The sequence below is a fragment of the Dreissena polymorpha genome, chromosome 2 (assembly GCF_020536995.1).
Source record: "Dreissena polymorpha isolate Duluth1 chromosome 2, UMN_Dpol_1.0, whole genome shotgun sequence".
NCBI lineage: Eukaryota > Metazoa > Mollusca > Bivalvia > Myida > Dreissenidae > Dreissena > Dreissena polymorpha.
The window spans coordinates 139315456-139329317 of NC_068356.1; the positions used below are offsets into that span (position 1 = coordinate 139315456).

The following is a 13862-nucleotide window of genomic DNA, read 5'->3' on the forward strand; positions in this document are numbered from 1 at the left end:
TGATACTTCCCATGTGCATTGGCCTTTAAAAGTAGATTACTCCTATTGAAATTGTGGTCACTAGGTCAAAGGTTAAGGTCACTGTCACAATAAGTGTGAACATTGTTTTCTATCAATAACTTCAAAGAGTTGACCGATTTGCTTGATACTTCACATTGCATTGGCCTTGGACAGTAGATGACCCCTATTGAAATTGGGGTCACTAGTTGAAAGCCCTGTTTGGCGGGCATATGTCTCCAACCGCGGAACTCTTGTTTCATATTGTTGTTATAAAAAGTAACAAAAATCAACGTCTAAAGCTATATCCTAAGCGAGCCAAATATTTTTGCCAGGCCCTGCTCAGCTGTATGTTATAGTCTTATTACATGGCAAAGCATATCAAAGATTAAGCACCAGACTCATACATTTTCGAAACATTTGAATAATTTCCTTGTCTCTTCAGCGAGACGAAGCACATCAAGACCCAGATCTGCAAAGTGTGTGGGAAGGCTTACACGCAGGAGACCTACCTGGCAAGGCACATGCTGAAGCATACGGGAGAGAACAGCAAGCTCCTGGTGCATCAGGGCTCCTCGGTCAAACAGGAGCCTTCAGATCAGTCCAGTCTCGATGCCGCTGTTGACTTCACCCGTCTGCTGGACCGCGTCGATCGCATGACCAGCTCTGCGCAAGACATGTCCAGCTCCGGCATCAAACCACCTGGAACATCTATGTCGTCTGCTTTCATGCCGCTTGCCCAGTTTTGCTCCAGTAACGGGAATTCATCTTCATATCCGTATGGCACCAGTCTGAATTCTGGACTCCAGTCTGCGTTAAATTCAAGCAATTTGAGCCCGTCACTGCCGCATATATCGTCAATGTCGAATCCTAGGTATTTTCCCTATGATCCGCTGGGATTTCGCAAGTCTGATCCTGTTGATAGGCTTGTCAATGAGAGATTAGCTAATGATCGGTTTGTCAATGAGAGACTTGTCAACGAGCGTTTAGTCAATGATCGCCTTGTCAACGAGCGTCTAGTGAACGAGCGCTTAGAACGAAATCTGAATGTTCAGTCACGACAAGAAAACGTATTAGCAAACAGCTTTCTTAGTTTGCAGCATATAAAAAATTACGCTTCGCAGCAAATGCAGCCATCGTTTTCACCATGCCCCAACGGTAATTCACGTCTGACATAGGGGGGTCAAAATGACACTAGAGTTTAGTTTATGTCTTTTAACTCCACTGTTTGTGACTTTAACTCATTGTTGTACAAATACATTTTACATTATGTATACTAACATGTAATTTGTTTATGTTATTTTAATAGCTACAAGCATTATTTTATTGTTATTCTAAATGTGTGTATTATTATGGCATTGACTGAAAAGGTTATCTCAAGATGTGTTTTGAATGAATTCAAGAGGTGACGCCCATTTGTTATCACAAACAAGGCAAAAGTGGATTATTGAGGTTAACAATAGAAGTTTATCCCTGCATAAAGGTACACATTCTTGAAGATGAGCTGCAGATGCTACAATGTAATTGTTCAACGAAATAAACATGTGCCACAGATTGTGTGAGAATGGTTAAGAATAGGCCATTAGATGTAACATAATGGTTTGTAACACAAATAATTACACCAGGGTGATGGTGTTAGTGTTGTTCTGTGTTCTAATGGGAGATAAATGACTCCTTCTTGTTATACATGTATTTAAATATGAACTGTATGTGCCCCTAAAAAATATGGGAGTAGGATTATATAGCTTAAGGATTCTAATAGCTGTGGTATACGAAGCTTAAATACAAGTCTTGCTTCGATTTTCAATTACAAATCTCTTAGTTATTGTAAAATATATTAATTATGATTTGTTATGTAATCAAAATAACTTTTTTGTCAATGTGAATGTAATAATTTGTGTTGCACACAAAGGTTAAAAATCACATTCCTTTATAAAGTGTTACACAAAGTGTTGGATAACAGAAGTGTTGCCTGTAAAAGAAAAGCCTAAAACAAATTTTGAAGTGCTTCAAAAAAATTACTTTCATTGCATGCTCAAATACATGGTGTGTACTGGTAATAGAAATAAGCTGAATATGATTGGCATCATGCAAAAATGGTTGTTAGGCCATTTGTGGTAAGTGTAGCTACTGGCCCGTCTGTGATATTGCACACTCTGGCCATGAGCTTAGCTGTCGGCTTGTACGTCATGTAAGCTTTACTGACTTTATTAGCGGACAGGTGAGCTCCTGACCAGACTGAGCAGATGTGAAGGCTGGCCTGGACCTATGCTTGCGGCATAAACCCCATTTTTGCATGATGCCGGTCATATGTTTATCCAGATGTCATTCTATATTTTTTAGGGGAACAGTTACACAAGAATTGAACTGACAGCATTTGAATTAAGGCTCAAAATTGATAGTTGTGTTTCTTCATTTATTTACAATATTTTATGGAACTGTTTATGTATACCTATATATGTAGATTATTAATTTTTAGTGCTTATAAGGGGGAAGCTACTTTTAATACTTTGTAAATATATCTTTCTTCAGTCTTGTATCAGTTACCACAACTTGCTGTTTATATTTTTGCAGTGTATTGTTGGTGCTTTTCGCTTTTATATTTTTGGAACACAATTTCCTGCTTCAAACCATATATGTGGGAAAATTCAAGCAAGTAGCAAAAAATATTTCATAGAAACATTGAAATTACTAACTGTGTAAAAATATCAACTGTAAAACAACATTTGAAGTACAAGTACAGATATAAATACAATCCTAAATAATGTACAACTTCTGCTTGCAGAAGAGCAAAAACTAAGATAATAATGACATTTTCTATAAAATCTGTAATGATTTTTTTTAGCAGAAATATGTCTTGTGTTCAAACATTTTTGCCTTGAGTTGTCCACTGCCTGCCATATTTAAATGTGTAAGTGAATAACATTTGTTCAGTATTATGTACAGAGATTTGTTTAAGAAATTACTTTTCTCCTAATATTTGAGGATGTATTTATTAAATAAACCCCTGTCTTTGTGTATATTTTCGTAGTTAAGTCTCTGAAATGTTTATATTTTTTTAGGAATTTGTGGATGATAAAATGGCATAAAACTTTGTTGGCTGCACCGAAGAGCTTTTATATTTATATATATATTGTATTCACTTTAATAATGTTACCTTGACAGTCAGTGTAAAATGTGGGTGTAAATTGTTGTTGATTATATTGTTGTATATTATTGATTGATATATGTGTATATATTGAAGATATGTTGATGTTTGTAATCATCTTTGTTAAAACGCTGCATTGCCATACATTCAACAGAATAGTGTATGTCACATGCATTGCCATACAAGTAACATTCAACAGAATAGTGTCTGTTACATGCATTTCCATACATTCAACAGAATAGACATGTGTATGTTACATGCATTGCCATACATTTAGCAGAATAGTGTTTGTTACATGCATTGCCATACATTCAACAGAATAGTGTATGGTACATGCATTGCCATACATTCAACAGAATAGTGTATGTTAAATGCATGGTCATACATTCAACAGAATGGTACATGGATTGCCATACATTCAACAGAATAGTGTATGTTACATGCATTGCCATACCTCTAACAGAAAAGCTGCATAATTGTTTGGTGAAAGCATTGCATTTTATTTCCTTGTACGATTTTTTTTACATTGACCATCTTTAGAACTTCGGCACATTTATTATGTAAGCACGTTAATACATGTATATTAACCTACATTTTACAAGGGCAGTTTGAAATAAAATGGCTGTAGGTTTTTTATTATCAACTTCTGTCTTTTCATTCAGGTGTGCAAACTTCAGGTTTTTATCTTTCTTAAGAATTTTTATTAGGCTTGTTTGGTTTTCTTAAAATTCAAAACAGGAAATATGTTACAATACAGTTGAATGGAAGGTAGATGTAGCTATTTTACATCTGATTTTGTAATTTTCAACTAAACATTCTTTGTCAAGAATGTCATGAAATTGAATTAATAGTAACAATAATGTAGTTATATACCTATACTTATTGCCTCTGAGGTGTTTATGTTTACAGCATTACAATTCTTAATATATGGTAAGTACAGCAACAGTTTTCAGATGTATGATGTCCAACTATAAGTTTGTTATTATTATTGATTTAAGTGTTTGTATAATTGTTTATATGTCTATTTATTGCAAAGTGCTTGTTCAACTTAAGAGTTGTAATTTATCATACATTTGTGGTTTTAAATGTGCTCATCAGTTAATTTGTTGTTATTGTTGTATCATTCTAACAGGTAATGCCTGTCTAAATATTCATGTACTGGTAGACTATAGTTAGATAATTATGTTATTGAGTTTTTGCATGTTTTATATTCAATTTATGATGTGTGACGCACTCTGTTAAATGGGGATATGCACATGTTTCTGAAGTGTCATCCAAGACATCTGCACAGGCTATATCACGCATGTAACTTTTAGCCCTTTTTGAATTTTTGCTAAGAGCAGACATTTTAAAGCAAAAAATACATTAAACGCCAAAAGTGTCGTCCTTGATAAACATTTGCTAATCTGGGATGACACTTTATGCCCATGAATTAAATCAGTTTTCGCAGAACATGGCTCATTTATAGACAGTGCATGATTGAGCTTCGAGAAGCGATCATGCTGATAATTAATAGAATTTCAACTTGTCAAATCATAATTACTTTCTTACTATATTTGTATGGCTCTGACAGTTACTTTGTAATTTCTCATGCAATTTTATAATAACTTAAATGACAACCTTGAAGATGCAGACGCTTGTTTCACCTATCTCTCTTCCTCAAAGGTCAACTTCATACTTAGAGGTCAAAAGTCAAATTTGGCTTATAAAGAGTTTGTTGTTGTTGTGAGTGGAGTTTTCAGACATAAGTGGAATGTGGGCACGTCTGTGTCCTAAGGGATACATGCATTGAAAAGCAGTAGATATGTTAACCAGTACGCAAGGAAAACATTTTGTTGGTATTTGGTATTCCAGCAATTATTGCTTTTAAAACAGCAGAATACTATTTGATAAATAATTGATAAAATTACTTGCATTTATAAATCGATCAAAAGACACATTACTTGACTAGAAATCAGTTGTTTGTCTCGTTTCTATTTGAGCACTCTTATTTTTTTAACACTGATTGTGCACATTTTTTTTATTATTAAAGTTTTTTTTATTGTATCTAATATTTACTGCAATTTTGATGTTTTTTATGCTGAAAATGTTTGTTTATGATGAATGTTTCTGTGTTATTAATTTGAGACTAAATGATCGAATAATGCTCAGTTTTTATGCCCCCCTTCGAAGAAGAGGGGGTATATTGTTTTGCACATGTCGGTCGGCCCGTCGGTCCGTCCACCGAATGGTTTCTGGATGATAACTCAAGAACGCTAATGCCTAGGATCATGAAACTTCATAGGTACATTAATCATGACTCGCAGATGACCCCTATTGATTTACAGGTCACTAGGTCAAAGGTCAAGGTCACTGTGACTCGACACAGAAAAATGGTTTCCGGATGATAACTCAAGAACGCTTACGCCTAGGATCATGAAACTTCACAGGTACATTGATCATGACTCGCAGATGACCCCTATGATTTTCAGGTCACTAGGTCAAAGGTCAAGGTCACAGTGACTTGAAACAGTAAAATGGTTTTGGGATGATAACTCAAGAATGCTTAGGCCTAGGATCATGAAACTTCATAGGTACATTGATCATGACTGGCAGATGACCCCTATTGATTTTTAGGTCAAAGGTCAAGGTCACAGTGATTCGAAACAGTAAAATGGTTTCCTGTTGGTAACTCAAGAACGCTTAGGCCTAGGATCATGAAACTTCATAGGTACATTGAACATGACTGGCAGATGACACCTATTGATTTTCAGGTCACTAGATCAAAGGTCAAGGTCACAATGACTTGAAACAGTAAAATGGTTTCTGGATGATAACTAAAGAATGCTTAGGCCTAGGATCATGAAACTTCATAGGTATATTGATCATGACTGGCATGTGACCCCTATTGATTTTCAGGTCACTAGGTCAAAGGTCAAGGTCACAGTGACCTGAAGCAGTAACGTGGTTTCTAACGTATTCACACAATGGCTGCCACTACAACTGACAGCCCATATGGGGGGCATGCGTGTTTTACAAACAGCCCTTGTTTAAGAGTATTCTTCCTTAAAATAAATATTTATTTATCAGTGAACTTCAGATGTCAAAATGTAATTCAACAACGTTTCATTGCACATTCTTTTTCCATAATCTTAAGCTGCAAACAATGATTGGGTAGAAACGTTGGCACATATTTTTGTTTATAACTTATTTAGCAGAATTATTCTTACTTAGTGGTTAGAACAATTGGGTTAACATTTCCATGCACAAACTCCCTATCTCGTAATTTACCACAGATATTTAATAATTTGTAACATATGATCATGGGCTATATATGTACAGTCACTGACTTCTTCATTTACTTATACAAGCCATGGATAGGGTTTGAGAGCAACAGATCCAGTCCTGGCTGCAATCCTTGGATAGGGTTTGAAAGCAACAGATCCAGTCTATGCTGGGGATGGGGTTTGAGAGCAACAGATACAGTCTAGGCTGGGGTTTGAGAGCAAAAGATCCAAACCAGGCTGGGGTTTGAGAGCAACAGGTACAGTCCAGGCTGGGGTTTAAGAGCAACAGTTACAGTCCAGGCTTGGGATGGGGTTTGAGAGCAACAGATCTTCTCCAGGAAGGGGTTCGAGAGAAACAGATCCAGTCCAGACTGGGGTTTCTGAGCAACAGGTCCAGACCAGGCTGGGGTTCGAGAGCAACAGATAAGTCCAGGCTGGGGATGGGGTTTGAGAGCAACAGATTAAGTCAAGACTAGGGATGGGGTTTGAGAGCAACAGATTAAGTCCAGACTTGGGATGGTGTTTGAGAGCAACAGATTAAGTCCAGACTGGGGATGGAGTTTGAGAGCAACAGATCCAGACCAGGGTGGGAATGGGGTTTGAGAGCAACAGATACAGTCCAGGCTGGGGTTTGAGCGAAACAGATCCAGACCAGGGTAGGAATGGGGTTTGAGAGCACCAGATCCAGTCTAGGCTGCAATCCTGGGATAGGGTTTGAGAGCAACAGGTCCAGTCCAGGCTGCAATCCTGGGATGGTGTTTAAGAGCAACAGGTCCAATCTAGGCTGCAATCCTGGGATAGGGTTTGAGAGCAACAGGTCCAGTCTAGGCTGCAATCCTGGGATAGGGTTTGAGAGCAACAGGTCCAGTCTAGACTGCAATCCTGGGATAGGGTTTGAGAGCAACAGGTCCGGTCTAGACTGCAATCCAGGGATAGCGTTTGATAGCAACAGGTCCAGTATAGGCTGCAGATAATTTGTCTTTACATTGAAAGAAAATTATAATGTCTTAATACCATTTTCTTGTTCATAGTAAGGCATCTAAACATAATGACACTTAGTTTTCAGACAGTCTTCATTTTTAGACATCCCCATTTTTAGCCAAAATAAATTTTTTTTGGACTTGTTGATTTTTGCCCATAATTTATTACTCCAAATTTTCGGACAATTCATTTTACAATGTTCTTTTAACAGAATTCTGCCATATTGTGCTTATGAGGTGGCACTTCCATCATGTATTTTTACAACTGGATTAAGGTCATACCGGGCAGATGAATGCCTTAAGGCAATTTACCATTACATTTGCCTTATTGCATAGCAATAATAGAAATTGGTTTCACCCAACAGCTTAAAGTGAAACATATATCAAAATAATGTTTGCTATACCCCATGGTACTTCAAAAGCCTGTGCTATTATTCGCGTAAACAATTTTCGTTATACATATCGCATATCTGAATGCGATCGTCAATGCAACATGTCTCTTAATTTTCGAAACCTGTATTTTTGTCTCTTAATTTAAATTATTTTGAATATTTCTGTATCTAAATTTTCAGACACAAAATAATTAAATTATTTTAAAGTGTACGAAAATTTAATGGATAATGGTTTTTTTTTTTTAAGGTTTAAGATATTTAAGTTTTAACAATATCAGAATTTCTCATGAGCTGACAAGCATCAAGTTGCTTGAAGTACTTTTTATTTGTTGACGTTCCTTTTCGAACAATTTTTAGTCATTTGGCTTTTATTGATTTTTTGTATGTATAAGATGTTCCAGACATTCTGATTTATGGGATATTCTGTTCTGTGTTTTCAATGTAAGGGATTAATCATTATACATGTTATCATTTTGTTGCTGACAGACAACGCTAAATATCTGTAGTGCTAAGTTTATATGGTTACTATTTGTTATATAACAAACAGCTTTTGTCTGAAAATACTGTGTGTATCATATTTTAACCTTAAGTTTAATTTAGCATCTCGGGATTGTATGCAATTAAATAATGCTTGCCAGTCATTTTACCCAAAGAAATGCATAACTGCTAGTTTCTTTTGATTTCAACAAAAATCCAATTTTATTAGAATTGTTTAAAGGGACCTTTTCACAGATTTTGGCATGTATTGCAGTTTGTCATTAAATCTTTATATTGATAAATGTAAACATTTGATCTTGAAAGCTACAGTAAAAGAAACAAGAATAAAATTAAAGAAAGAAAAAAAAGTAACCCTCAACTGGGCTGGAACCACTGACCCCTGGAGTAAAAGTCTTACTCTTAGACCACTCGGCCATCCGTGCCCATACAATGAGTGATATGTCCAATACTTTATATAAGCAGTATATTTTGACAAAATATAAAACGACAACAACAGAACTCTCCAAATTATTGTTTTGCGTTGCAATGCTTTATTATTTTCAGGTTTTTAAATCATGAAAAGATGCATTTAATGGATATTTTAGAGCATGGTAAATGTTCAGTATTACTGTTTATGAAAAAATATAACTACAACAAAAAATTGTGAATCTGAGAAAATATTTTTTCAATTTTGTAATTAGGTCCCTTTAACTTAAATTTGTATTAACAAACCTTTAAGCAAATAACTTATCAAAATAAGCAATTGTTATATTTCTGAAATGCATTTTTTATTAATTGGTTTGTGTGAGTGTCTTTTCCTCATAAACATTTTGTCAGAAAGCCAAAAATTCTAAGTGTGTGACTAAGGACAAAGATACATGGTACAGGGTTAATTTTTAAGTAATTTGTTTACTCTTTTTTAATACAAAACTGAAATATAATGCTCAAATGAATAAAAGTATCAGTTTATTCCCAATGCACTTTACTAGTTTTTGCAAACAAAATAAATATTTTCTAAACATTAACTTTACAGATATCAGATAAAATAGGTAATTTCTCTGTATATTAACTTTCCAATTTTCACTTTGCTTCTGAGTGGGAAAGGGTTAAATATCATTTGACTTACAATATTAACATTAGAAGAAAAACTCGAAACATTTTATATAGTATTAAGTGTTTTTAGTATTAACACTAATCAAAATAAAACTGTTAACAATTTTATATTTGAACTGTAAGTGTAAACTTTCTTATCTTCATTGACTTTTCTATGGTGTGATGTGTTTCTGAGTGTAGTGTTGATGGTGTATCTATGGTAACAGCTTCATATTGTGCAAGTGGACCTGTGAGTGTAGTCGTATTCAGTAGTTACCGCTAAGCAAATTATTGCTTCGTTACCTGTAAAACAAAATAAAATATTTCAACAAAGTTGCATTAGTCTTTGTTGTTTTATCCCTGCAAATGTGTTTGTTACTTTAAGGTTAACAAAATCATTAATCATAGTAATGCAGAATGGCAACTACTCACAAAGTTCCTTCAAACTAAACTCTGCATTGAAGGGGAAATTTAAAATAAAAATTTCTACAAGAAATCCAATGTTTTGCGTAAAAAAAGGATAAAATTTTGTTAGTAATTTAACAAGTTAGCATGTAAACGGAACTGAACACAAATAGCCAAATACATGTAGAGAAATTTGATAATTGAAATCTTCCCCAATTCCAGCCTAATATGGTTCACTCAAGAAATTCACCCCAATTCCTAAATAATTTTCAAAGTACTGTTGTCTAGCATGACTCTAACAAAGTAAACTTTTATATTTGTTGTCATTATCAACTTTAATTCTACATACCTCAGTATCCTATGATATTTATACCGGTCACTATGATTCGTTAGTGCAAGTAATGAAGCTATTGATACCGATGTAAGGATAAGTTCCAGTATTTTGCTTCACTTTACTCTCTCCTAGTAAAAAGACATAGATGATGAAGAGTTGTTTACCCTTCAAATCTTTTTATAAACCTTTTGATGGCATTGTTTTGTCTTAACCTAATTTTGACCTAATTTTAACTTCCCATCGATGTGGTCACATCTACATAACCGTGTTCAATGACCCTATTATAGCCACAGAAGGAGTAATACCATAATTATGACTGAAAACTAAAACAGTCATATAACTCTAAAAAAGAATATTAGGACAAGCACAAAATAACGTCTTATACATCTCCATAATTATTACAACAAGAGGGCCATGATGGCCCTGAATCGCTCACCTGACTCATTAAGATCAGATGAAAACTATGACCTCTATTGTTTACACAATGTTTTTCTATGATTTGACCTTGTGACCTAGTTCCTGACTCTAGATGACCCAAATACAACCCCAATCCAGATTTCATCAAGATTAACATTCTGACCACAGTTCATAAATATTGGATGAAAACTGTGACCTCTATTGTCAACACAAGGTTTTTCTATTTATTTGACCTAGATTTTTACCCCAGATGACCCAAATACAATCCCACCCAGATTTCATCAAGAATTCTGACCAAATTTCATAAAGGTTGGATGAAAACTGTGATCTCTAATGTCTACACAAGGGTTTTCTATTATTTGACCTAGTGACCTAGTTTTTGACCCCAGATGACCCAAATAAAATCCCAACCAAGATTTCATCAAGATAAACATTCTGACCAAATTTCATAAAGATTGGATGAAAACTGTGACCTCTATTGTCTACAGAAGGTTGTTCTATTATTTGACCTAGTGACCTTGTTTTTTACCCCAGATGACCCAAATACAATCCCAAACCGGATTCCATCAAGATAAACATTTTGACCAAATTTCATCAAGATTGGATGCAAACTGTAACCTCTACTGTCTACACAAACAAATTGTTGACGGACGGACGCAGGGACACACGCAGGCATGCACAACAAACGCCGGACATCACACGATAACATAAGCTCACCGTGTCACTTCATGACAGGTGACCTAAAAATATGTGTCGGAGATAAACATGAACAGTTGTGGTTAAAATCCCATAGAAACAAGGGCTGTTTGTAAAACATGCATGCCCCCCTATATGGGCTATAAGTTGTAGTAGCAGCCATTGTGTGAATACGTTTTTTGTCACTGTGAATGGTGGTGGTGGTGGTGGTGGTGGTGGTGGTGGTGGTGTAGTAGTAGTAGTAGTAGTAGTAGTAGTAGTAGTAGTAGTAGCAGTAGCAGTAGCAGAAGCAGTAGCAGCATTACAAGACCAATACTTAAGAATGATCAAATGGGAAAAGGTAATCTAGCACTGGCAGTAAATATGGGGCTCATTTACAGGTCAGATTTGGAATCTCTGCTGTAAAATGAGATTTTGAATGAATTAAAGAGAGGCAAATCTGTAATAAAAAGAACATGCATAAACCGTAGTTGTTTCCCTTGTTTGAACCATGCTAAATCCTTACAAGTTTGGAAAGAATGGGATGAAAAATTTGGACTTTATTGCATAAACACCATTTTCTCAATTCAAGGGGAGGTAATTCTGTTCTTCATGGACCAATAATGCTAATTTTTTGTAGGGTTCGTGTCCTCATTGATATAAAGACACTGTGCAAATTTGGAAAGGATCGGACAAAAAATGTGGAAGATTTTTGAAAGTTTTCACAAAATAGGCAAAAACGAATAAACATGCAAAGTTCAACGAGCTCCTGCGGCCATGTTTTTTGACGAATCAAATTTCTTTGAACAACTTTTTCAGGGGAGCCTTTAAAGGTCATCCCTGTGAAATTTTTTGAAAATCTGATGAGCGGTTTCTGACAAGATTTTTTAAGGTTTTTACCATATATGGTCATGGCGGCCATCTTGGTTATGTGATCAAATTTTTTTTAACAATTCTTTTGTCCCATGACCTAGGGATGCTCCACATGAAATTTAGTTGAAATTGGCTCAATGGTTTAGTAGAAGAAGATGTTTACAAATTGTTTACAGACGGCCGGACGCCGGACGCAGAGTGATCACAATAGCTCACCCCGAGCTATCGCTCAGGTGAGCTTAAAACACACTCGCATTGTGTTTTTTTTATACACAGAAAACTGTTCATGAACTCCAGTACACATGTAACCTATGACAGAGAAAACTGAACCAAAGGACAGGGTGATTACAGTACCTCATCACAAACCTTGTTCTCTGGGGTATAAATATGTTCGACCATTCCTGTATCATGTATTTCATTTCATGGATTTCAAACTGATAGAGCAATTATATGGCTCAGATAATGAAATCAGAACATGTACGAACATGTATTTTACAAATAACAAGAAATATCTTTAAAAAAGATAAACGGCATTGATTATGGTTGTGGTTGATGAAAGATAAAGAGTTATATACATGCAACAAAAATGCCTTTATCTGTGCAGTTCTTAGCAGCGTCACATGCAAATCACTTACGTTGGGCCAGATTGCGTTGCTTATTTCGCATTATTAGATATTGACCATATATCTATAAATATAGAACAGATATACAAAAGAAAAATGGAAATTAAATGAAAATATACGAGTCAATGACCACACACAAATCAACCGTGCATCTAATTAATTCATTTAATTATATCACTCAAGTGCAGTTCAACACTCCACTACCACATATTATGCTGGGTACTCAAGTGCAGTTCAACACTCCACTACCACATATCATGCTGGGTACTCAAGTGCAGTTCAACACTCCACTACCACATATTATGCTGGGTACTCAAGTGCAGTTCAACACTCCACTACCACATATTATGCTGGGTACTCAAGTGCAGTTCAACACTCCACTACCACATATCATGCTGGGTACTCAAGTGCAGTTCAACACTCCACTACCACATATCATGCAGGGTACTCATGTGCAGTTCAACACTCCACTACCACATATTATGCTGGGTACTCATGTGCAGTTCAACACTCCACTACCACATATCATGCTGGGTACTCAAGTGCAGTTCAACACTCCACTACCACATACCATGCTGGGTACTCAAGTGCAGTTCAACACTCCACTACCACATATTATGCTGGGTACTCAAGTGCAGTTCAACACTCCACTACCACATATTATGCTGGGTACTCAAGTGCAGTTCAACACTCCACTACCACATATTATGCTGGGTACTCAAGTGCAGTTCAACTCTCCACTACCACATATCATGCTGGGTACTCAAGTGCAGTTCAACACTCCACTACCACATATTATGCTGGGTACTCAAGTGCAGTTCAACACTCCACTACCACATATCATGCTGGGTACTCAAGTGCAGTTCAACACTCCACTACCACATATCATGCTGGGTACTCAAGTGCAGTTCAACACTCCACTACCACATATTATGCTGGGTACTCAAGTGCAGTTCAACACTACACTACCACATATTATGCTGGGTACTCATGTGGATAATTGCTGTAAAGTTGATTGTTAATTTCTTTTTTTATTACTGAATAGTAACGTATTTATGTATAGTATGTGAACATTTGTTATGTGATTTACAATGATGAAGTTGGTATTTGGTGTACAAATTCATTTTTTTTCCATGAAATTTCCTAGCTAAAAAGGTTGGGGTTACAATCATGACAGTTTACA

General features: G+C 35.8%; 1 protein-coding gene across 6 annotated transcripts in view; it reads left to right on the forward strand.

The window, feature by feature from the left end:
• LOC127869191 (zinc finger protein rotund-like) overlaps positions 1–9689 on the forward strand; it is a 245230-nt gene extending 235541 nt beyond the window's left edge. For all 6 annotated transcript variants that reach the window (XM_052411533.1, XM_052411534.1, XM_052411538.1 and 3 more), the window contains one exon: positions 443–9689. In XM_052411533.1, the coding sequence (XP_052267493.1) occupies positions 443–1175 (733 nt within the window). In that variant the 3' untranslated portion in view covers positions 1176–9689. The remainder of the gene's footprint in view (positions 1–442) is intronic.
• Positions 9690–13862: the final 4173 nt, after the last annotated feature.